The sequence below is a fragment of the Pseudorca crassidens genome, chromosome 9 (assembly GCF_039906515.1).
Source record: "Pseudorca crassidens isolate mPseCra1 chromosome 9, mPseCra1.hap1, whole genome shotgun sequence".
NCBI lineage: Eukaryota > Metazoa > Chordata > Mammalia > Artiodactyla > Delphinidae > Pseudorca > Pseudorca crassidens.
The window spans coordinates 37,703,367-37,730,228 of NC_090304.1; the positions used below are offsets into that span (position 1 = coordinate 37,703,367).

Sequence of the window (26,862 nt, forward strand, 5' to 3'; positions counted from 1 at the left end):
GTGAAGTTGAATTGTAGATGTCTGACAAGCAGATAATTACAATTAGTATAAAATCATCATGCTTGGACTATTCTGTTTTCAGGCTGAGGTTGATAAAAACATAGAACTTTTGAGAAAGAAGGATGAAGAACTCAGTTCTGCTCTGGAGAAAATGGAAAATCAGTCTGAAAACAATGATATTGATGAAGTTATCATTCCCACAGCCCCACTATACAAACAGATCCTAAATCTGTATGCAGAGGAAAATGCTATTGAAGACACTATCTTTTACCTGGGAGAAGCCTTGAGGCGGGGAGTAATAGACCTGGACGTCTTCCTGAAGGTATGTCTTCCTCGCTCTGCTTTCCAGGGTTTCGGAACATGTGTTTTAGAGACACTGACCTTGAAAACCACAGATCAAGAGGGTTTCTCTGTAGGAGGTGGGTTAAAATTCTTTGTATTTCCAAAAGAGAGCAAGTGAGATAAATGGCTGTGAGCAGTGTCTTCCCACCTACAGAGGGGGCTGAGGATCATCTGAGTAGGGGAAGAAAAGTGGGCTAGTGGCTGCAGTTCCCCACCCCACAAGATATCATCAAGCTGAATGTAATCCTTCTCTCTTGCTACTGTGCCTAGGTGGATCATGAGGTACAGTCAGATTTCCATTGATTCTTTCAGGTCACATCATCTAAACTGAGATCATTGACTGCCCCACCCTTATTGTTTTTGTTTTTTTCCTCTGTTAATTTTTTTAGACTTGCATAGTTTTATACCTGTTTTCCCAAATCAAACAGCCTTGGAAGTATTGGGTTTGCCCTGCTGGTAATAGAGCCCTTCTGAATAAAGGTTATATTCCAGGCTTAATGCTATTGTACAGACATGAAGATCTGTAAGCCAAGTTTGGCTACTTCTCTCTGTTGGGTCATGAAGAGCATGGCTTTAGGAATAATAGCAGCCATCTTCTGGATATTCAGTACAGCTGCTGCTGATGCTTCAGTGCACATGCGAGGCTGGTCAGGTTGCTTGCTGATCTTGCCTGTCTTACTATGAGCGTGTGGCCAAACCACTCTTGGACCTGGTGCAAGCACATGAATAGCTGGGACCCTAGAGAGGACTTCCTTTCTGTACACTGTCCCCTGCTTGGGTGGCATAGCCTAGGGAAAGATAGATACACATGGAGAGGCAAGAGAGGTACACTGTTTGCTAGGCACTGGACAAAAGCTGGCCTTGTGCTATACTCATCCTTGCCCTTCCCCTTTTTTAGCCAAGTGGGAACAAACAGTCACAGTCTGTACAAAAGTTTTTTGTAACTTTTGTTAGGATCACAGTACATGTTTCCCTGCCATCTTGGTTGTCTCAAGTGCAGCTTGAACTCCTGAGCCAGATCCTGCAATGTGGTGCTTTCCCTGTGAAGAAGGCCTTTGTATAGGGTCTCAGAAGACTGCTTTCCTTAACACAACCTGCCAGCATCAATCCAGTGAGTTTAAAAAGCCACATGTACTAAAGTATTGGCTCCAAAGGAAAGTTGATATGAGTTTAGGTTCTTAGCTCCCACCTAGGTTACAAACTGATAGTTCATGCCTGGGCCTGGATCAGAGCCAGTCTAAACTGTTGAAACTTTTTCCCCCTTCACAGCATGTACGTCTTCTGTCCCGTAAACAGTTCCAGCTGAGGGCACTAATGCAGAAAGCAAGAAAGACTGCCGGTCTCAGTGACCTCTACTGACTCCTCTGATACCAGCTGGAGATTGAGCTCTTCTAAAGCATTCTTTTCTTCTCTTCCTTTCTCTTATATCAGTAGGTGCCCAGAATAAGTTATTGCAGTTTATCATTCAAGTGTAAAATATTTTGAATCAATAATATATTTTCTGTTTTCTTTTGGTAAAGACTGGCTTTTATTAATGCACTTTCTATCCTCTGTAAACTCTTTTTGTGCTGAATGTTGGGACTGACTATGCTAAATAAAATTTGTTGCATAATTTTTCTCTTTTACTGAACATCTTTAGGAAAAATATATGAAACCTAAATAAGAAGCTCGGCTTCTAATTTAGCAAAGTATATCATCCATCGTGAGTTGAAATTTAGCATTATTTATCCTCTAGCATATAAAGTGAATTCTATTCAATATGGGATATAATACCACACAGAAATCTAAATTTTCAAATATTTGAAATTGAGGGATTTGAGTGACTTTTCTTTGTGAAAGGTCCTGGCTGGTACCCTCGTACCAGTTCCTGCCTAGTCCTGCCTAGATTTGTTTCCTTTCCAGGCCTGACAGAACCGTAACTAACTGTTTTCATCAAGAAAGGAGCAGAGTGGCCAGTACCAAGCTACACACCTGAGAATTTATGTTAACTAGGCAAGATGGTCTGGCCACAATTAAGGAGGAAGGTACAGTGTACACTGCCTCTCTGCATTTATTGTCATCTAAAGTCAGTCTTTCTGGTGAGTGATTCTGTAGTCAAGATTGTGGCCACCCATCCAATGATCTACATGTCCTAAAAAGCTTATCTAGCAGAACAGAATTTTCTCTGTCAAAATGAGAGCACTAGAAGGTTCATGAAGTTACAAAGAAATGAACATTCTAATTTAAGATGTTTTAAGGTATTCAGGCAGCCAGACAGCTACTCTATACTTCTCCCAAGAGAAGAAAGACATTTGGTCTCACTCATCACTGAAGAGTTTATATAGTTTAGATCTTTTCTTAAAAAATGAAAATCTACTTGTAAAAATTATCAGAATAGAAACTAGCAAGGTTGAATCTAGTGTTAGGTTTGAAACTAACATTTTTTTTTTTTTTTGCAGTACGCGGGCCTCTAGCTGTTGTGACCTCTCCCGTTGCGGAGCACAGGCTCCAGATGTGCAGGCTCAGCAGCCATGGCCCACAAGCCCAGCCGCTCTGTGGCATGTGGGATCCTCCCGGACCGGGGCACGAACCCGTGTCCCCTGCATCGGCAGGCGGACTCTCAACCACTGCGCCACCAGGGAAGCCCTGAAGCTAACGTTTAAATGAGTTATTTTTGTGTATACATTTATTTTTACATGGTAAAGGAAGTTACAGCTTTTTTATAGCATACAAAATGAACTTAGTTGTATTAGCCAGCCAGAACGAAATAATTAGCATACGCTTGATGAAAAGAATCACGGTTTCTAAACACAATAAACACACATCATACATTCTTTTGGACCAAATGGCAACTACATAATAATATACAAGGCAAGTACTGGTACATCAGAGGTACCAAAATACCTTATTTGATGCAGTGACTTAGGAATTACAAAAAATAAGTATCATCCAACATTTGGATGCTAAGTAAAAAAACTGAGGGGCTAAATAGTGGAGTCACTCTTCCCTCCTTCTTTTTTCCGACTTTTAGGAATTTGAGTGTATTCAAAAGTATGACGTATTTAATCCTGTAACTAACCACTCTCTCTCTTTCGATAACTTCAGAATGGTAGTTTTAAGCAACTTTAAAACTTGCGCTCCTTCTGAATTTCCCAGAGAGTTTCTGCACCCTTTTCAGACAGGCCTCTTCTGCAGAGGTCAGCTTTACCTTTATGAGGTCTGTAATAACATTCTCGCCCAGGATACACGGAACACTAAGGTATATTCATTTGTTCAATAGTGGCCCTGAAAGTAAAGACTTAAAAATTATTCCTTTCTCCTTTCTTCTAACAAAGGTCTGCAATATGAGAAACAACAGTTGCTGGGTGAACTGAGTATTTAACAGATTTGTAGTATGAACTGTGGCAGAAAAAGATACAAGGAAAGGGGACTTCTCTGGTAGTGCAGTGGTTGGTCTGGTAGTGCAGTGGTTGGGAGTCTGCCTGCCAATGCAGGGGACATGGGTTCGAGCTCTGGTCCGGGACGATTCCCACATGCGGCGGAGCGGCTAGGCCCATGCGCCACAACTACTGAGCCTGCACTCTAGAGCCCACAAGCCACAAAGAAAAAAAAAAGATACAAGTAAAGAACAATTTAAAACAGATGACTAGACATATTTATTGTTCAAATTCATCTGCCATCTTCCCACATAGGCCCCAACCTCTTGCCATGTTTGCTGGGACCAACCCTCCTTTTCCTATCTCCTTGCCCCCAAACCACTTCCTATCAGGGGACCCACTTCAAAATTCCTATTACTTTATTCCCAGTGATTTAATTCCATTTTACTTTACCTTCTCCCATTCAAACTAGCAGAGGGATCTTACCCAGGCCCCAACTTCCCCCTCCCCAGGAGACCAACTGCTAATACTTTTGAGATCAGTGCTTCTTTCTTAGGTCTCTTCACTGGACCTCATTGAAACTGCTAGAGAACAACTCAAAATGTGGCAAGAACTACCACAGTGGTTCCCAATGTTACTAGATATTTGTAGAGCTAGTTCACTCAGTTAAATAATAAAGATGCAATAAGACTTTTATCTAATAGAATGTATAAGAAATACCACACTAGGCCAGGACAAAGGTCTACAAAGGTAGGCCTCTTCCTCCTCTACCACCATCCCTTTGTCTCTGTCTCTTCAGCAGCAGCAGCAAAGAACAGATTTTAGGAAGAGAGGTGCTTCCATAAGATCAACTTCAAACATTTTCTTCAATGCTCTTTTACCTCTATCTTATGTTGATATTAAATATTTTTTCAAACATAAATATCCTACCTTACTCATGGTGGAAACTGGATGCACTCCTAAGATTCTTCAGAATACTTTCTGTTAAATCAACACAGGTAGGGCAACACCCCATTTCTTTTTAATCACCTCACAGCCACTGTGGAGTTGGAAGAAATCATGAACATAAGTTAATTTTAGAAGAAATACTTGTCTTTGAACATCCATATTGCGGCAGCCTGACAATGCCACAAATCTGAAATGTTTCCATCAATAATTTCTCCTAGGAATTTCTTATAGGAGTTGGTTATGTAAGGTAGGAAAACAGTTATGACGGTAAGTACGGAGATCCAAAAGTTAATGTGAAACCAATTTTACTATCAACTGTAAAGAATATATAGCAACAATTAGAAAAAATATATTGTCAGTTAACAAGTGAGTGCCTACTATATGGTAGATACTGGGTTAGGCTCAGCAGTGAGTGAGACAGACTTAGTCTAGTCCCTAACTGCTTAAGAGTTTATAATGTGAATATGATCACACCAAAATAAAAGTAGAAGTGCTAAGGAAAGAAAAGTCCGGCAGATACAACAACATATACTTAAAGGACCCAAGTCTCATCCCTCTGGCACAATTCAGGCTTACAGCTAACTTCCAAGGTACTGAAAATACAAAACATACTACCTGGGGGGCTTCCCTGGTGGCGCAGTGGTTGAGAGTCCGCCTGCCGATGCAGGGTACACGGGTTCGTGCCCCGGTCTGGGAAGATCCCACGTGCCGCGGAGCGGCTGGGCCCGTGAGCCATGGCCCCTGAGCCTGTGTGTCCGGAGCCTGTGCTCCGCAGCGGGAGAGGCTACAACAGTGAGAGGCCCGCGTACAGAAAAATAACAAAAAAAATAAACAAAAACATACTACCTGGCAACCACTACTTTGCGGACATTTTCCTTCTGCTCAGGTCTTTATCAGTTCCTTTATCTGAGTTCAGAACCTTTGGAGAGACCACAGCAATGTTCACTCCACTCCACACAGGAACTAAGAAAAAGATACCCCCAAATCCATTCATTACATAGTATTATATAACAGGTGGTGGTTGTTTTTTTTTAACCTTAGCAAAACTGTTACAATTGCCCTGAGTGGTTTATAACTAGGAACACTCAACAAAACTATCAAAAATTCAGATGTCTAAGCCCTACCCCAAATCAGCTAAATCAAAATCTTAAGGGATGGAGCCCATAATTCTATCGTCTTGGCAGAGATTCTCCAAACAAGAAAGTGACAGTTTTGAAATTTTCAACTATAAATTATTAAGATTTAACTTTTATCACTTCAAGTCCTTTTCCATAGCCAGGGGTTTGTATTAGATCGATTTCAAGGGTTCTTAGCCAGAAGAAAGTAAGATAAAAAGGACTGCTATCATATTAGCACCCCTCCTCCTCTTCCCTTTAATTTTCTCCAGTTAATAGGAAGAATTCATGTTACTTGAATTAACAATACTGACCTTTCTGAACTAGAGTATCCCAAGTTAAATGTAAACTACATCTTGTTACTTAGTGCTGTGTTAAGAAAGCCTTATAATCTTAATTGTACATATATGTAGGATTGTAGTAACATTCTCATTTTTTTCAAACTTGTATTTCTGGTAAGTTATTTTATTATAAAAAATAATGTGCTAAAAATTAAAACACTACTAAAAGGACCTAAAGTAGAATAAAAGTCCTTTCACCCAGGAGGTATTTTACTTTATGATTAAATATATGATCAATACAGTCTAAATATATTTCAGAGAGTGTGCACAGCTCAGTGGTACTTTTAGGCTTACCACTTGAGTCTCTGTGCTCTAAAAGGACAAACCATGACAGCTTTCAGAGTGGACACCAAGCCTCTGCCCAGTCAAGAAATGGAAAGGGGCAGTGGACAGATTACAGCCACTCCCAATAACCACAGTTTTGGGGAAATGCTCTTAACTTCCATGCTACAAAGTTAAGATACCCACTGAGAAGAAAAAATTCAAGACAGAAAAAGTTCTCACTTTAAATGATGAACTTTTTTACGTTTATCTAAATTAAAACTAAGTCTGATGTTTCGCTGGGGGGAACAAAAACAGTTCTCTGTCCAACTCCAGTTATACCATAGTTTCAACAATATCTACCCAATAGAAATAAATTATGAAAACCTTTTGTTGCTACTTTGTATAGACATTTGTGCAGAAACACATTCATTCATGCCATTAAAAAAAATTTAAGAAACACAAATCAATATCCCTTATCAAGTCTTTGAAATAATTTTTCTCAGAGAATAATCCATTTAGAGCAAAAAGCTTAGTTAAGAGGGAAACAGAGAAACAAGTATACATGGAATATAACTGTCAGGCAAAACATAATCAGGCCTTAGTCCCACTAGGCAAGGGAAAAAAATTTGGCATAGTCTGATGTTTTGGGTATGTGAACTATTTTAAACATTATTTTATCAGAATTTTTTTCTCATTGAATTTAAAAAGTGGTAACTATTAGCCAGAAAGTTAGTGCAGATACAATAATGGCAAACAAAAGAGAATTTCAAAAATAAAAAAGCATTATTAAGGATACACAGAGATACTACATAATATATGAAACAATCCAACAATACATAATAATCATGAACTTAGATGCAACTCATTGAAGTGGCCTCAAAATATATTGGAAAAAAATCGGGAAACGCTAGGTGGATTTGAGTAACTACCTTTATCAGAAACTGACAGATCAGTAATAATTAAAAATTTGTAATTTAGTAAAACTAAACCAAATCAATAAGTGTGAATGGATATAGAAAGATCATCCAATTAAGTCCATTCCCACCCCCCAAATACATAAAGGAACATTTACAAAAACTATTAACTAGGTCACAAAGGAAGCCTTAACAGATTTCAAAGAGTGGATGTTAACCTGCATTTCTCTGATCTCAATTCAGCTATGTTAGAATCAACCACCATATAACAAATTTTAAAATGTTTCAAAGCTAAAAGCATACTCTTGCTGAGTTAAAGAGAAAATAAAACTAGGAATTACAAAATATTTATACCTGAATGACAATAAAAGTGCCACAAAACAAAAGAAAAAGTGGTACTTACTGTTAAGTTTATATTCTTAAATGCATTTTTTTAAAAAAACAAGAAAGATCAAGGATAAAAGTTACTAACCATAAAGTAAAAGGAAGTTTTAAAAAATAAGCAGAAAGTAGTAAGATTAAAAACATCAGTATCAATAAAATAGAAAATAATTCTTGGGGAGAGGAGGACTAATAAGTTAGAAGAACATCTAGCAAAACGAGGGCACAGTGTCCCCAACAAATAATATTAGGAAACAGGAGAGGTAAGCACAAACACAGTAAAGGTTTAAAAAGTCATAAAATATGAAACACATGCCAGTATAAAACTTGGATGAAATGGACAGCTAGAAAAATTCCTAAAATGACTTAAGAAGAAATGGAAAATCTGAATAAACAAATTACATTAATGAACTTTTAACAAAAATCTAGCCCCTCACCCTTTCAACTGTTTTACAAACAAGTTATATCAAAATTTCAAGGAACAGTTTGTTCTTATGCAACCTATTTTATTAGAGAACAGAAAAAATTTTTTGGTGGGGATATAGTAAAACCTTGATACCGAAACTGAGCAAAGACCAGATAAAAAATAGTAAACTCATATTATTTATTTACACAGATACACAAGTACTAAATAAAATATTAGCAAATATACTTAAGTGGGGTTTTTGAAAAATATTTCCTGACCAAGGAAGTTTTACCCCAGAAATGCAAAGATGGTTCAATATCAGAAAATATATTAATATATTACACCATGTGAGATTTAAAGAAAAAGATTATTTGAATTGTACAAAAACCTGATGAAGTTCCAAATCCATTAGGGTTTAATAAAAGTAAAACTCAACAATCTAAGAAGAAAAGGAAACTTAACCTCAAAAGATATCTATCAAAAATCCAAAACAAACTACAAATAATGAAGAAAAATTAAAAGTATTTTCATTACAGTCAGGAACAAGACAAGGATATACCCACTATCACTGTTTCTATTTAACATCTTACTGGAGATCCTCCCAGCCAATGCAATAGGACAGGAAAAGGTAAAGGTCTTAAGTATAGAAAAAAGGCCTTATTTGGAGATGGTAGGTCTAATAGAAAATGTCTGGTAATTTGTAAACTATAGAAACTAAGGATCAGAAAGAAAACAAGAAATAACAGAGACTTCTGGGAGACCATTAAACATACCAACATGCGTTATAGTAGTACCAGAAGGAGAGGAGAGAAAGGAGCAAACACATGCAAAGAAATAATGGGTGAAACTTCCCAAATATGAAAAACATTAATCTGCACATTCAAGAAGTTTAAGGAACTCCAGGTAGGATATACTGAAAGGGATTCTTACTTAGACACACCATAGTTGAACTGTCAAAAGCCACAGAGAAAATATTGGAAATACGAGAAAACAGACTCACTGCATACCAGAGAAAGAAAATAAGTTAACAGCTAACTTCTAATCTGAAGCAATGGAGGCCAGAAGACAGTTGAATGACATTCAAAGTGCTGGAAGAGAAACTCAACCAAGAATACTATATGTAGCAAATCTATATTTCAAAAATGAAGGCAGAATAAAGACATTCCCAAATAAATAAAGATTGAGAGAATTCACTGCTAGCAGCCGACCTGCCTTACAACAGATACTGAAGAAGTTTCTTCAGGCTGAAAGGAAGTGATACCAGGCAGCAATTCATACCAACATGAAGAAAGGAGCACTGGTAATAGTGAAATATAATTTATTTATAAAAATGTTTGTGTGTGTGTATACATACATACACACACATACACCTACCTCTTATTTAAAACACAACTGCATAAAACTATATAAAATTTATTGTTGGGCCTACAAGATATACAGATAGAAGGTATTTGACAATAACAACCAGAAGAGGAAGGGAAAGATACTAGAGTAGAGCAAGGAAGTGACAGCAGACAGTAACTCAAATCTCGACAAAGAAATGAATACCAAAAATGAAAAATAAGAAAGTTAATATTAAAAAGTTCATATATTTTTGTCTTAGCTTCTACAAAAGACTTAAGATTATATAAAGCAACAATTATAACACTGTACTGTTGAATTTTTAATACATATAGACATATACAACAATAATAGCACAAAAGTGGGTGAGGGATTGATGCTACAATGGAGCAAAGTTTCTATATTTTATTGGAATTAAGTGTGCAAAAATGTGAAGTACATCCAGGTACCTTAAGCTGATATTGTAACCCCAAGAGCAACCACTAAAAAAAAAAACCCTCAAAAAACATAATTTAAAATTAATTAATTAAAATGGTACTTGAGAAAATGCAAAAAAAGTCAGTAAAGGAGAAACCAAGGAACAAAAGAAGACACAAGACAAACAGCAAAATGACAGGCATAAATCCAAACATATCACAGTAACAGTTAATGTGAATAAACAGTCCATTCAAAAGGCAGAGATTTTCACACTGCATAAAATGAGGTCTAACTATATTGCTCTCTAGAAGAGACACACTTTTTTTTTTTTAGTACTATCTGTATTTTGGGGTCATTATCCTATTTTAGTTTTTTTTTAAATTGAAGTATAGTTGATTTACAATATTGTGTTAGTTTCAGGTGTACAGAAAGTAATTCAGTTGTATATATGTATTTTTTCAAATTGTGTTCCATCATAGGTTATTATAAGATATTGAATATAGTTCCCTGCACTATACTGTAAATCCTTGTTGCTTATCTACTTTATGTATAGTAGTTTGTATCTGTTAATCCCATATCCTTATTTATCCCTCCCTACCTCCCTCTCCCCTTTGGTAACCATAAGTTTGTTTTCTATGTCTGTGAGTCTATTTCTGTTTTGTAAATAAGTTCATTTATGTCATTTCTTTTAGATTCCATATAGGAGTGATATCATATAATATTTGTCTTTCTCTGTCTGACTTACTTCATGTAGTATGATATTCTTCTAGGTCCATCCATGTTGCTGCAAATGGCAATATTTCATTCTTTTTTTAGGGCTGAGTAATATTCCATTGTATATATGTGCCATTATCTTCTTAAACCATTCACTCAGTATGATAATCTCTGGGTCCATCCATGTTGGCATTATTTCATTCTTTATTTCATACACACACACACACACACACAACCACATCATCTTTATCCATTCATCTTCAGTGGACATTAGGTTGTTTCCATGTCTTGGCTATTGTAAATAGTGCTGCTATGAACCCTATAGGGGTGCATGCATCTTTTCAAATTATAGTTTTCTCTGGATATATGCCCAGGAGTGGGATTGCTGGATCATATGGCAATTCTATTTTTAGTTTTTTGAGGAACCTCCATTCTGTTTTCCATAATGGCTGCACCAACTGACATCCCCATCAACAATGTAGGAGGGTTCCCTTCTCTCCACACCCTTTCAACATGTTATTTATAGACTTTTTAATAACAGCCATTCTGGCCTGTGTGAGGTGATATCTCATTGTCATTTTGATTTGCATTTCTCTGATGATTAGTGATGTTGAGCATCTTTTCATGTGCCTATTGGCCATCTGTATGTCTTCTTTGGAGAAATGTCTGTTTAGGCCTTCTGCCCAATTTTTGATTGGGTTGTTTGTTTTTTTGTTATTGAGTTGTATAAGCGGTTTCTATAGTTTGGAAATTAAGCCCTTGTCAGTCATATCATTTGCAAATATTTCCATCCAGTCCATAGGTTGTCTTTTTGTTGATGGTTTCCTTTGCTGTACAAAAGACTGTAAGTTTGATTAGGTCCCATTTATTTATTTTCACTTTTATCTCTATTGCCTTGGTAGACTGACCTAAGAAAACATTGGTACGATTTATGTCAGAGAATGCTTTGCCTATGTTCTCTTCTAGGAGTTTTATGGTGTCATGTCTTATATTTTAGTCTTTAAGCCACTTGAGTTTATTTTTGTGTGTGGTGTAAGGCTGTGTTCTAACTTCACTGATTTCCATGCAGCTGTCAACCTTTCCCAACACCACTTGCTAAAGAGACTGTCTTTTCCTCACTGTATAATCTTCCCTCTTTTGTCATAGATTAATTGACCATGGGTGTGTGGGTTTATTTCTGGGCTCTATTCTGCTCCATTGATTCATATGTCTGGTTTGGGGCCAATACCACACTGTTTTGATTACTGTAGCTTTGCAGTACTGTCTGAAGTCTGGGAAGGTTATGCCTCCTGCTTTGTTCTTTTTCCTCAGGATTGCTTTGGCAATTCTGGGTCTTTTATGGTTCCATATAAATTTTAGGATTATTTGTTCTAGTTCTATGAAAAATGTCATGGATAATCTGACAGGGATCACATTATATCTGTAGCTTGCTTTGGGTAGTATGGCTATTTAAACAATATTAATTCTTCCAATCCAAAAGCATGGGATAGCTTTCCATTTCTTTGAATCATTTTTGATTTCCTCTATCAATGTTTTATGGTTTTCAGCATATAAGTCTTTCACTTCCTTGGTTTATTCCCAGGTTGTTTTTTTTTTAATGTAATTTTAAACAGGATTTTTTTTAACTTTCTCTGATATTTGATTGTTAGTGTAGAGAATGTAACTGATTTCTGCATATTAACTTGTATCCTGCTACCTTGCTGAATTCATTTGTTAGTTCTAATAGTTTTTGTGTGGTCTTTATTATTCTCTACATAGAGTATCATGTCATCTGCAAATAGTGACAGTTTTACCTGTTCCCTTCCAGCCTGCATACCTTTTACTTCTTTTTCTTGTCTAATTGCTGTGGCTGGGACTTCAATACTATGTTGAATAGAAGAGCTGAGAGTGGGTTTCCCTGGTGGCTCAGTGGTGAAGAATCCGCCTGCCAATGCAGGGGACACGGGTTCGAGCCCTGGCCTGGGAAGATCCCACATGCTGCAGAGCAACTAAGCCCGTGAGCCACAGCTACTGAGCCCACGAGCCACAGCTACTGAGCCCATGTGCCACAACTACTGAAGCCTGTGCGCCTAGAGCCCATGCTCCGCAACAAGAGAAGCCACCGCAATAAGAAGCCCACGCACCGCAACGAAGAGTAGCCCCCACTCGCCGCAACTAGAGAAAGCCCGCACGCAGCAACAAAGACCCAACGCAGCCATAAATAAATAAATGCATTTTTAAAAATACAGTAATTTGGCTGAATATCACAACCTAGATTTCTGAGTTCCAGATTCATAATCAGCTACCAGCTACCTGTTTGATATCTCCTGAGTATCCTTTCAGATATCTCAAATTTAACATGTCCCAATTGGAAATCTTGGTTTTTCTCCCCCTAAACTCAACACTCCCTCCTACTTCCTTCACTGACTCCCACCTCCTTGAGAGCATCACAATCCAGGTAAATGGAACTACCATCCAATCAATCGCTCAAGGTAAAAATCCAGAAGTCATTTTTTACTCTTTCCTGTCCCTCACTATACAAAATCTGTCAGTGGTCCTGCATGTTTTATTTCCAAAGTATATCTTAAATTTGTCCACTTTGTGCATGTACCAGTGAGGAGTCTAGTACAATCTTGGAGGGTTAGTCAATAAAGTACTGTGCTTTCACTTCAGCACCCTCAGCAATCCGGAAAACAGCTCAGATATGGAAGTCTTTAGTTTGTAAAACTTGGACTTACACACTATGATTCCGCAAATTATCTTCATATACGCTAGTATTTAAAGAAATCTTCATTATGGTACACACACTGATTATGCAAAATACATGTTAAATTAACAAAACAGGAAACTATTCTGGCTATATCGGTAGTTTAGAGTTTAATGCCCATTATTTTTCTCTACCAAGTTACTAAACCCACCCCCCCACTCAAAAAAAATTATTATTCACTGCACAGCCAAAATAAAGGTGGCCTGGATTGGAAACAATAATCACTTTGCAGTGGAGACTGTGTTAGATAATACTGGAAATCATTAATTTAAACACGAACACATTTCTCTGGATTAAATCAAGGTATGTTTCTCTTTATGTGGCCTGCACCTGCTGTGATAATCACTATGTTGAGTTTGCAGTGACAAAGTAATCTGGGGAAAGATTTGAATAGAAAACATTATGGGAGAAAACATCTAAAATTTAAGTACACATTTCCTGTCCAGCTCAATCACCACACTTCTTACTAAAGAGTGAGCTCCCTCAGATCTTCTACAATGCCCAGGGCACTCTTAATTTTAGGAAATTAGTACTAAATTTTCCTTGTACATTTGTTTTAACAACCTCCTAACATACATACCTCTTGCACTTTATAGAATAAAAGGTCAAAATGTACATTGTTCTGTAAATGAGAATGTTTACTTAGAGATAGATGTGGTATGAAAAGACCCTTGAACAGGGAGATATTGGTTCATTCATTTGTTCATACAATTACCTCCTGGGTGCCAAGTAAATAAAGTACAGTAGTTAAGAGCTTAGGCTTTTGAGTCAAAACAAAGGGATCAAATCTTTACTCCATCACTTTTATTTAACCTTGATGTGCAGATGCATCATCTATGAAACATCACAGAATTGTGCTGAGGTTATTAAATAAAATAAAGTGCTTTAGCTCAGTGGCTGGCACAAAATGGGCAATCAATTAATGATTACTGTCATGATAATTACTATTACTGCTGCTCACAGGAACTCAGTCTGGTGCTGTAGGAAGCCCTGTAAACAAATTAAGTACAACCTAATGAAATCTGAACATGTTATGAGACTACAGGGTAGGGAGCAACCAACTTTATAACAATTGGGGAAGTCATGATATAAAGATATGATTTTCTTAGATATTTATTAATGTACTATTAGAATATTTATGGTATTTAGCTATGATAGTAACCTTTGCTGGAAAAAAATATTTAGGATTTTCATGAAAGGGCTGCCATGCTGCAGATCCACTGTCTCACCCATCAATTTGCCTTCATCAGCATCCACAAAGGCAAGTTCATCACTCAAGCCCTAAAAAGACATTAGTCAAGTGGGAGAGGGGGCTTCTGGATTAACTGGAGAATGAAAGAAAATTCTTACACTGGCAATCTATATCTACCTTATGAATTATCAGGCTCAGGGAAGACATACTGAATCTGTTCAACATGTCATCATGATATAAAAGTCCAAACTAGAAGAGATACAAGCTACAAGGAGGAAAGCTTCAGCTCACAATTAGGAAAACAAACAGAGAAGCCATTTAATAAACAGAACAGTCTCTGAAGGTAGTGAACACCTCTTCAATTTAAGTTGAGGCTGCACAATGATAAAGAAGGGATTCTGTAGAAGGAATTTCTCACCGGACTACGAGCTCCTAGAGAAGAGGAAGTCATTCATTTTCACTCATCTGGTGCTTAGCATTAACCTGGCACATAGAAGCTCAATAAAAGTTTTTTCAATAAATAGGTTAAAATATAGGGCCCTTTCCAACTCTAAAATTTTACAGTTCTTTTATCAAGCAATGTTACATGCAAAAAGGAATCAGTACTATATATTTCTAGCATGCTACTTAATATGTAATAAAGGAGGAAAATTATATATTGTATTTGCAAAAGAAACTCTAGAGGATACATAAGAAACTGACAAATGGTTTCCTAAAGTGGAATTTAGGGGAAAGGTTGGATGGAAACAGGATGAAAGTGTGACTTCTCTACGTGTATCTTTTTTTTTAAAAAACATCTTTATTGGAGTATAATTGCTTTTCAATGGTGTGTTAGTTTCTGCTTTATAATAACGTGAATCAGCTATACATACTATGTATATCTTTTTATATTACTTTTATTTTTTAACCTTGTGAATGTATCACCTTTTGAAAAATAATGTTGTAAATAACTACATATTATATTCATTATATATTATTAAATATATAATATTATTAAAATCTTCACTGAAAAAAACCAATGGCTTTGAGCTAGTACTTAGAAATAAATGATCAAGTATCCATAATTTAAGTACATGTCCAACTTATATTGTTGGATCTTTTTACTTTATTCTAATTAATGGAAATTTAAAGTGCTTGGCTGATTTGATTATAATTTATTAGCCTAGAAGTCTAAACTGTATCACAAGGAAAACGTTGTTGCCTAATGAGATGCCAATGCTTTCTGGATACTCTAAATTATTTACAAAGATTATAGTAGCATGGACAGAATTACACTATTGATAAAATTACCTTTGAAAGATAGTTTTTAAAATGTTCTGTGTAGAAATGAGCACACCTAGCATTCAGATCTTGGGTTATAATATCATACTCCAATAAAAGGAATCAGGGCTCCTTGGGGAAAAAAAAAAGGTTGATTTACAACTGAAGCAGAAAATATATGACATGAAGAAGCTGCAAGATCTTATATGCCAGAAGCTACAGAAGTGCTCAAACTAAACAAAAACCCTATGTTGATGGGGGTATGTCAAAGGGACACAGTAGTCGACTGAATGAGCTCCCAACGGCCAAAGCTGGAACGACTTGAGAAACAAAATAAAGATGCGCTTAATTATAACCCAAAATATAAAATAAAATTCATGAGCCCATACTGATATTAGTAAATGACTGAATGAATTAATAAAAAGGAGAGAAAAGACAAATCTCCCATGCAGAAGAAACCCAAATAATTCAGGAGGATACTCTACTCCCAAGGAGAGGGAACATAACTCCCCACTCCCTAAGTGTGGGCTGTACAGAGACTTCCTTCCAAAGAGCACAGCATGCAAAGACGGAAAAAAGAGTAACTTTACAGTAGAGAAACCTAACAGTACCTCAGCAAGTGACTGAGGTCAACATCAACTGTAATAAATCATGTTGATAGTATGTACTCTGGAAATGATGTGATGAAAATGCTACCTAACCTCTGTGTCTTCCTCCCCAAAATCCATTATTTCAGTCTCACTATGAGAAAAACACCAGACAAATTCCAACAGAGGAGCATTCTACAGAATATCTGACCAGTACTCCTCAAAACTGCCAAAGTCATCAAAAACAAGGAAAGCCTCAGGAATTCCCTGGCGGCCCAATGGTTAGCATTCAGTGCTTTCACTGCCAGGGCCTGGGTTCAACCCCTGGTCTTGGAACTATGATCCTGCAAGCCGCGTGGCGTGGCTGGGGAAACAAAAATACACAAGGAAAGCCTAAAAAAGAAATTGTCATGGTCTAGAGGAGTCTAAGGAGACATGAATAACTAAATGTAATGTGGTATCCTGGAAGGGATACTAAAACAGAAAAAGAACATTAGGTAAAAACTAAAGTATGGACTTTAGTTAATGACAATGTATTATGTATATATTATCTATATACACTTATCTGTTCAGGTAACTTGAGACAGTCTGTGGCTTTTTTCTCCTCTATAAAGTAGATCTAATAATTACTTTTCAGGGCTGTTAGATAATGTATACAAAGCATACTGTTATTCTCATTATAATCAATGTTGTAAACGAATGTGTTGGTTTTCATGTATGTGTATTCTTCTCAGCAATGAGGACACTGCTGACAAAGGCATTATAGCTGGTAGGACAAAATGAGTCATGAGGAACTCATATGATTGCTTGAAGCAGCAGGTGACAGTACCTGATGCTCTCAGTGCCTTATGTCATTCAGACGTGAAATCCAGGCCTAATCCTTTAAATCCAATAAATCATGCCAGGATTAAAGGCTACAGAAAGGTAGCTTGAAGAAATCTTATAGATATTCCATTAATAAAAGCAAATCATAGCTAAAAGAGTTTATTATGATTTACCAAAACGTTATGTGTTCAGATCAGGGTAATATTCTTAGAATAGGGTCAGATCTTTTTAGTCCTGTGTCTCTCCATTAAAAGTGGAAGATAACTTTATTAGCTACATCAATACTAAGAAAACTAAACACTAAAACTAACCTAACATGAATAAAGAAGGAAGGGAAATAAAAATAGAGACCAGGAAATGGGAGAGAGATTTTTAAAGGAAAAGGATTATTGTATTTGTTACTAGTAGGACACCTACCACAACTGACAAGTTGCACACTCGTTTTCTGCCCCCTATTTCTCCAGTTGTTTTACTTGTGAGCAGAGTTTCCTAGTCAAGCAAAGGGGGACCTCATAGTATCACCACATGAGTGAAAGTGAAATGTCAAGATGCTTTCACATACAGACGCTTCTAACACATAGGATACCATCATAAGAACTAGAAAAAGCAGCCCCCTTTGGGTGGAACAATTAGAAGAGAGCACCTGTTCCTCTGGGTTAAGCCAGCAGGAGCTGGATAGGCCCCCACTCACCTCTTAAACTAGACACAACCTGCACAATGGTATGTGGTGGCCTTGCCTCCAACTAAGGAAAACTTGGTTAACCCAATGGCACAGAGCACATAACTTTTTCTGGGGGGTGGGGGAAAAGGTAGATTTTTAATAACTGCTTTTATCACCAGGTTAAGTCATGCAGTTACAAAGTAGTGAGAAATTTCTGAAAGGATATTATTGTTAAAAAGACTCATTCTTACATAAATAATATCTAGTACTTCATTGGGACAGTACTGTTCAAAAGGTCCTGACCAAACAACTCCCAAACAAAACACAACCTTAGGTTGTTTCCAGCCCACTGGGAATGAAGCCGTGCGCGGAAAATGAGGCCTGTAAAAGACGACACAAAGTCAGGGCGAGTCAGAGCCTTTGGTAATGCTCAGAGCCGCCAGCCAGACGCCAAAGACAGAGCTCAAGTGGTTTCTCCTGAGACACTCTACTTGAATTACTGTTCAATTAGTCAACACAACACATCTTCAAAAGAGAACAATTAACATGATAAGGAGATGACTGCATTCTTTGGGCTGTATGTCGTAACTGTGGTTAGTAAATTCTGACAGTCTTAACAAAAATAGTCTCCATCATTTGCAGGTATGAAATTCTCTACCAGGCTTTTTATTTTTGCTGGATGACAAAATGCGATTGACAAGCTATAAATGATACTGTTTTATGTTATAAAAATACTAACTTTTTTCATTTATTATATTTACAGGCATTCACTGCTTGAGTCAAGGTTAGGCTTAAGTGATTAAAGGCAATTTTATTACAGCAGCATGTATTTATTTTATTCTAAAAGAATAAAATGCATAAAGAGAAAGTTTGTGTGTAACCTCTCAAAAATTGAGCTATTTTGCTGATGTAAAATACCAGTAACTCACTTGAGGACCACGCTACCTTCTGAAAATGCCACATACCTTCTTACATGTGTCAAAGCACTTGATACTTGTCCAGAGCTGAAGCGGCAAGCTACCGACTGCTCTTGGACAACAGGTGCTTCCCTGGGGCTACAGCTGACTGTGCTGGGAAGCAGCCATGGAGCAAAGCAGCACAGGCAGATGGAAAAAAACTTTTTATTTAAAGGCAAAATGCCCAAATGGCTCTCTGGCATAGCTAATTTCTACTATCACGAATTCGCTTATATATGATCCCCTAACCTTAATTTTTTTTCTTCTTAAGGGGCTGATTTGGATTAACTTGAGAATGGCGTATAACTTACTTTTAATAAGATGCACAGGCCATAGCAACTGATCCACTTCCTTACTGGGATGAACGGCCTCTTCTGAAGCGAAAATCTTAGAAGTCACGCTTGACAGTCGCCATCTTGAGGAAAAACGGCAAAGCCGCAAAGCCACTTCCGATTGATCTGGAATTGGTCTGTAGTGAGAGGGGGCATATAGAGAACTCCTGGGCCCCGGCGGGTAAGGAGGCGCTGCAGACACACAGGGAACGACAATGACCAGCAGCCCAGCATCCAGGAGGCAAACCAAGGGGAGGAGGAGGAAGGTGGGTACAGTGAAGAGGGGTTGGGAGGGAGTGAAGGAAGGAAAAGGGTCTCCTCCACCAAAAATGAGACCTACCACCGGTAAAGTTATTTCAGCCTTTGCCCTGAAGCCTCTGCTCTTCCTTCCCTCCGCCCCCCGCGCCCCCATTCTTCTCGTCCCCCAGCTCTTAGCTCCAGGACCGAGCCCAGGGTCCACGAGCCCACCGTCCCCAGGCTCTGGGCCTAGGACGTCCAGGCGCGCGGTACTCCTGGCCACCCTCACACGGGTGAAGGGCCAGCCGCCCCTCAGGGGGATGCATGCCGCCTGCAGGGGACCCAGAGTCAACGCCAAGCAAAAAGCATACACTCCGGCGGCGCCCACTCTCCCGCTAGCCCGCAGCACTCCCGCGGCCCAGCTCATGGCCGCCCAAGGAAGAGGAAGAAAATGGAGGAAAGCGGAGGGGAAGCTGGTTGAAGCTCAGAGGAGGAAAACCGTTGGCTACTGAGGCTGCGTAAGGCGGCGCCCAGCCCGTGCGGACCTCGCGGGGGCCAAGCGCGCCAGGTGCAGGCGCGAGGCCAGGAGGCGAGCCCTAAAGGCACTGCGCCTGCACCTGTTGCAGGTTGAGGTTGCTGTGGCTGGCGGGTTTCTGCCTGGCTGGCAGGCACACTGAACTAGAGGGACTCTGCTCTCAAACGGAGTGTTCCTTGCCCAGAGAGGCAAGGAACACCAGGGAGCCCAGGTAAATTTATTTCTAACGAAATCTTGTCTAGATGTATCGGATAAGGGCTTTTTGACTCCTGATTGGGAATTTTTCACCAGGGCCGTGGGAGAAAGGGATCTCAGGGCTACTGTTTACCACCCCAATACGAGCTGAAGTAGAAAAAGCATTTAATTTAAACCCTCTATGCAAAGGAGATTTTTAAATAAGATACAAAACCCTAAGAATTTGATCAGGGCAGTGCTAATTGATAACCATATATACAATTGAAAACCATTTCTACAACTCATTATTTATGAAGTCGTTAAATGTAGAATCTAATAAAATCCCCCTCTCATCCGTTAATTGGGGATGAACCAAGGTTTCCACTTCTCTTCTCCCACCACATTCTACCCAAACTGTTTTCTTACTCATTTGTGAATCATAAAACATAATACACATCTGACAAATTCTTTTACAAAATGTACAGCACTGTTTCTCAGCCTTTTTTCATTATCTTTCCCTCAAGAGCTTCTTCAGACATTAACCCTAATCGTTCAGCTCCCTCACCTGCCCCCACAGCATGAGATTAAATATTATGGAGTGAGACTTTTGTCTGGTAGGGTTGAGCTTTGGAGAGCCAAACCCTTGTAATATCAAAGGTTTTTTTCACCAACCCCCCCCCCAAGAACCAATTTTCACCCCCTTGGGGCAATATTGCTCCAGCTGAGAACACATGATGTACAGCAGTTTTATTTCCTAGAATATTCCCCGTAGAAAGTATATTTTGAAGCTTTTTGATCTCTGCAAGGATCTCCTAAAATGAAGCTTAATTTGGTGTAAGAGAGGAGCTTAAAACGAGGCAAAATCCACAGAAGACTCCCCTCCCCCCATCCTAACTAAACTCTCATGACCATATTTTGTACATTCAAGGGAAAAGTTGAAAAAAAAGTAAAGACAACAAAATAATGGGAAACTAATTATGTTCAGTAATAGATGACTGAAATGAAAGCTATTAAATAGCAAGAATAACAGAGAATGAACCATAACTCTCTGACCAAATGGGTTTGCCTCCACTACAGCCATGTAGGTCCTCAGGGTCTGCATATATGCCTTCTAATTTTTCCCACTGGTCCTGTCCTAGTCTAATTTGTAAATTACCTTGGTCCTGATTTTTTAGTTTTTGTTTCACTGTGTATTTCCTATAGCTGCCTTAAATTCTTTGTGGAATCAAGGAAATATATATTTTTGTATGAAGCACATGCACTCCTACCTTGGACACCAAGAGGGAGCTACCAATAGACTGTTACCAAGCATCCATCAATAACCAGTTAGATGAGGTACCCTAAATACTCACTGTGAAATACTTGAGGGCAGAAATCATGTCATACTGAACTCATAACCATAACACAGCAAGCATAGTAGTAGTTTGCTAAAAGAATAACCTAGAGGATGGTCTAAACTCCCTGTGTGGTATTTCAACAGAGGGACCAAATCAACTATTTGAGTTTATATTAATTGGTATAATACTTGCAGGGTTGAAGATATTTAATTTTTTTATACCATGAAGTTATATTTCTATTTTCCTTCTGATATACATTGTCTTAAAAATAAGTACTTAGTAAAAATTATATATAAACACATAAAGTTAATGAAGCAATATAAAGTGAATATGCTGGTGCCCTAATGGAGGAAAGCACAAAACGAAATTTCAGTACTAGAAATTCTGTTGTTTTATGAGAAGAATCATAAGTTCTATATTAAATGGGTTAGTATACATATTCTACTAAACCTGAAGACAACTTTTACATATATGACATACTTCGGAAGTATAACTTACATCTGTACAGGTTGAGTATCATTAGAATAGAGAAATAGAGAAATTCCTTTACCATTTCCTTTTTCTAGCCTTGAGAGGCTGGAGTTATGTCATAGGTCCAATGTTCTTTTATTTTTGAAAGATCAGGTGAAGATACTTTCAAAATGTAAAATATACAGTCTACTATCTTCTGTTCTATAAAACATGGAACATTAAAAGGTTTTAAAATATCAGGTCTTTTTGGACATCCCAAAGTGTGTTTACACTCTTCTTTAAAAGGGCCGCCTCCTCAGAATTCAAGTTAACTTTCACAACATCTGAGACACCATTTTGGCCCAAGACACAAGGGATACTGAGAAAGATTTCTTCTTTTATTCCATATAAGCCCTAAAAGGCAAAATTAGGTTATTATTCAGTAACCTGATATGGAAAAGCAGCTATGCAAGACGGCTTCAGAATAAGAATATACAGAGAGACTACGGAGCTCAAGAATCATTCGGAGGGCAGCAGAGTGATCGTCAACAGTACGAAGAGCATCCTAATGTCCTATGACCATGTGAGAACTTGTGTTTAAGGACATGAAGAATGTGCCAGATGCCTTCAAAGGGGCCCAAAAGGGCACTGTCTATTTTACCCCTTACCCTTGTCATATTTCTTTCTAAGCGGAAGAATGCCATGCAGTCTGATGAAGGACTGTGAGATCAAGCAGGCTGTGTTTGGTGTAAAATAATCAAGAGAACAGTGAAGGCAGAAGCAGGAAGTGGCTGGGCAGGCTCTGCTTTGTATAATCTTTACATGAGGGGATGCCACTGAGTTTGGACAACAGATGCTAACAGGTGGCTTCTCAAGCCTCCAGAGGTGGAGCCTCCAGTGGAGCCTAAGCTTCCAGGTACTCACATGCTCAGCAGGGTTTACGTAATTCCCCCGCTAGTCACCAGTGGAATGTACTCCTGCCCTCCTGGCTACCACTTGGCTTCTATCCAGGACCTTCCATGATGGACAGGGCCATGGAACGGGTGCAGCCATGGCCACCACCCTATCCTAGGGCCATGGAGCCTCCCATCAGCAGCCCTGATGTTCCCTCCACTCCTGCAGCTGAAGCCAAGGCTGTAGAGGCAGCTGCTAGAGCCTATTACAACCTGGGTAACCCACACAATGTCTACATGCCCACAAACCAGCCTCCACCTCCTCCCTGGAAGGTAGGAAGACCCAGTAGACCTCTCACACCTCTCTGCCCCCTACCACCCATTGCCTTTTCTTACCCCAGAATGTAGGGCTGGAGGAGGCAATGGGAAAGTCTTGTTGTTCCTCCAGTTGTGCCTGTAAAGTTACCAGAACCAGCGTTGAGAAAGGGAGAGGCTCCTTGACCCTGGAGTGGTGCCTCCCAGCTTCCCATAGTAGTTCAGAGCCCACAGGCACTACTCAGCCAGGCTTCCCTCTCACCGTCTCTGGGGCTCTCCTCAGGAGCTCAGCGTTCCTGCTTTACTCTAGTGGCCCACAGAGGGACTCCCTATCCACCTTTTCCACTGCAGTCCAACTCCCTCATTTTGGTAACCACTTTATACTCAACCTCCTGATCTCCATCAGAACAGCCACATGTCTTCTCCTCAGGGTCCCCTGCCAGGCTCTACTCACATTCACTCCACTCTGGTCCATGCCTCGCCATGGAAGGCCACTGTCCCACCAGACTGTCAGCCCACATTCCCCTCCCAGCCACATTCCAGCTGCAGTCACACTTGCCTGCCCCCGCTTCCCTTTCCTGTCCTTGGTCATTCTGTTGCTCCCTCTGTGTAGCACAATACCTTTTAGAGCTTTAACATGAGCTGCCAGGGGTTGGGTGGCATCAGGAACAAGGCAGCGTGGCTGGGGCAAAAGCCCTCCTGCCTTCCGTGCTGGTGTTTCAGGAATTTGCTCTCTCTCCTTTCACTGTATCTCTTCCTGCTAGAAAGGGCTTCTTGGATTAGAACTGGAAATGTATGTCCATGCCATTATGCCATTTGGGGGCTGCTGGGTAGACTGGAAACAAGGGCCCTGACCTCCAAGGCTGCCCTGGCCTAGCCCTGTGTACTGCCATGACCTGCTGCCCCCCCCCCTTAGCCTATCCTCTTCCCTTTAAGCGTCATGCCTGGTTGGCAGTATGACCCCTGGATGCACTGAAATTTGCTTCCTTTCCTCATAGACTGGCCGTGAAGTGAGGAAATGGTTATTTAAAGAGAATTCCCTATTTATCTGACAAAAAATCAAGTTAATATATTAATGTTAAATAAACTCTATTGGCAACTTTATTTGCTGAAAATGTGAAGTAATAGAAATGAAGTAACTGGGAAAAAAGATTAAGAGCATACAAATGATTTTGCTCTTAATGTCAAATGTTTAAGTATTTCCCATAAACTATAACTCATCCACTGATTTGTTCAGTAAAGACTATGAAATTCCCGTATTACTCAACCTCTTTCCAGGAGCGTTCATTTGACACCTCCCTGACTCTTCTTCAGGAGCCCTCTGGGGGTAATTGCTTATTCTCCCACAGCCCTTTGTATCCTCAAAAGAGGAAGAGTGTAGAATCCACTGTATACCCCTCACTGTCTCTTCCAGATTATTAATCCCTTGCTCTCTTAAAAACAAAAACAATTCCCCCTATTTTTTGAGGCCCATCTTATTCAGCTCTTCTTTCCTTTCTAATGACCGTCTACAAACCTCTTGAGTATTCCATCTCATTCATAAAAGACTTTGACCCTAGCAATCTTCTCTCTCTATCCCAGTTTGTGCCATTATCCTTGGTGGCTTCATTGTCCATGTGGATAAACAAACCAATTCCCTTTCTTTCCAGTTTCTTGTCTTCTTTAGCTCATGGGACCTTCTCCCACCCCAAGTATCTTACTCTGAACCTTGTTATGAGGTTCCTCCATATCCAACTTATATTCCTTTCTTGTAACTCTTTTGCTACACCCTAAGACCCTTTGCCTATTTTAATTTTTATAAATATTTCTTAAATTCTTTATTACTCATTTTCTTTTTGTAATTTATTCATTTGTATGTAGATAACATTTAAGGGCAACGGTCTTGAATTTGACTGTGACCCTTTAGCAGAAGGTCAAACTCATTTTTAACAAGTATAGACACCAAAACTACCTACACCTCTATCTATCTCTCTGTCTTCCTCTCTTCTCTCTCCCCCTTTAACACTCCACAAGTAAAACCCAAACCCAGATGAATTCAGTTATCTACTTTCTCCACTCCTGCACTCAGGTCCCTAGAGAAAACCACACAACAAAGCTGATCTTTAACTTTTGTCAAAATTAATACTTATCTACCTCAAGCATCCACCTGACAGTAATTCTGCCTTTATTTTTTGTCAAATTCTATTTCTCACTGTCTACAAAGGTGATTTCAAATCTTCTCAAACACCTGACTTTTCTATACCTCCCTTGACTTTCAGTAGATGATTTTGTCTCCTTTCACTAAAAAGAAGTCATCAGATGCTTCCAATGCCAAACTTACCAACCTATATGATTCACTACCTATCTTCTCTTTGTTATCCCCTATTAAAAAAGATAGTTGTCCCTCCTCCTTTCTGGGACTAATACCTTCACCAATGCTCTGGATCCCACCCTCTCTGCTTATTACTTCTATCTTCAATATCTTCTTTACATCTTATCTTTTAAACAACAACAAAAAAACCTGCCTTGCCCTGATTTTCCTCTCCAGTTACTGCTCTCTCTCCTTAATTTCACAGCCACTTACCTCAAAAGAGCTGTTTATACTGGCTTTACTTTCTCCAGTCGACTTAAAAGGTTCTCAGCTGGAGGTGATTTTGCCTTACCAAACATTCCCAAGGGACATTTGGTAATGTCTGGAGACATTTTTTTTTTAACATCTTTATTGGAGTATAATTGTGGAGACATTTTTGATTGTCAAAACTGGTATGCTACTGGCATCTAATGAGTAGAGGCCCGGGATGCTGCTAACATCCCACAATGCACAGGACAGCCCCAATAATGAAGAATTATCCAGCCCCAAATCAACAGTGCCGAAGTTAAGAAAACCCTGGTGTACTCCAATCAGAATTTTTCATTTCTATTACTTTATTAAACATCTGCTAAGGTTATCAATGACCTCTGTTACTTTACCTTCCTGGCATTTTAACCCTTATTTTATATGACTTCACATCAATCAAGAACAGAAAACCAATCCTTTCATCTTTAAGGCATCCTCCTTTCACTTGGTTACCATGATTCCATGTTCTCTTGGTTTTTAACTCTGGCCACCACTTAGTCACCTTCGTGGACTCACACTATAAACTCTGCTGTTAATACTGAAATTCCTCAAGACTCAATCTCAATCTGTCTTCTCACTTTATACTCTCTCCTTAGGCAAGCTCGTTGAAATTCATGGTTTCAGCTACCATGTGGAAGGGATATCTACTGTCTTTGCCTGTCTAGTATCTCTTTCTCTCTCTCTTTTTTTTTTTTTCTTAATGTTGACAGAACCTCTCTTTTCCTTTCAGGAACTGCCTCTCTCCGAACTGACAAGTATCACAGGAATGGACAAGTGATCCCAGAAAGGCCAATTATCAAGAAATTAATATGGGTAAAGGGAGAGGCAGGGTTCTGATACTATAGGCTCTAAGCCTGCAGATGCTGAGGGCCATCTTTGTTGCCCCATGGAAAAAGTCCACATGAGCTTGAAGCCAATAAGAGTGAAAAGATGAGCCAAGATTGTGGAGAGAAAAGGTAGCTCTAATGATATAGTTTGAGCATGTGGTTCGGGCCTCCTTGGCATTTCGGTTACATGAGCCAATATATCTTCTTTTTATTAAGCTAGTTTGGGTTGGCTTCTGTGGCTTTTAACTAAGAGCCCTGATATACACTTTTTATGCTGATGATGCTCATATTTATAACTCCAACCCCAAACTCTTATGAATTCCAGAAGCTTGTACCTAACTGACTATTTCCTCTGAGATATTGCAAAGGCACCTCAAATTCAATTTCTCCATAACTACAA

At 39.0% G+C, this 26,862-nt stretch overlaps 1 protein-coding gene and 2 pseudogenes across 1 annotated transcript in view; 2 read left to right on the forward strand and 1 right to left on the reverse strand.

The window, feature by feature from the left end:
• TSG101 (tumor susceptibility 101) overlaps positions 1-1,954 on the forward strand; it is a 58,281-nt gene extending 56,327 nt beyond the window's left edge. Inside the window, exons 9-10 of the mRNA XM_067749674.1 lie at positions 83-322; positions 1,612-1,954. Of these exons, the coding sequence (XP_067605775.1) occupies positions 83-322; positions 1,612-1,701 (330 nt within the window). The 3' untranslated portion in view covers positions 1,702-1,954. The remainder of the gene's footprint in view (positions 1-82; positions 323-1,611) is intronic.
• A 20,205-nt stretch (positions 1,955-22,159) lies between these two features.
• LOC137230377 (L-lactate dehydrogenase C chain-like) overlaps positions 22,160-26,862 on the reverse strand; it is a 28,729-nt pseudogene continuing 24,026 nt past the window's right edge.
• LOC137230460 (WW domain-binding protein 2 pseudogene) lies at positions 22,298-26,413 on the forward strand (annotated as a pseudogene).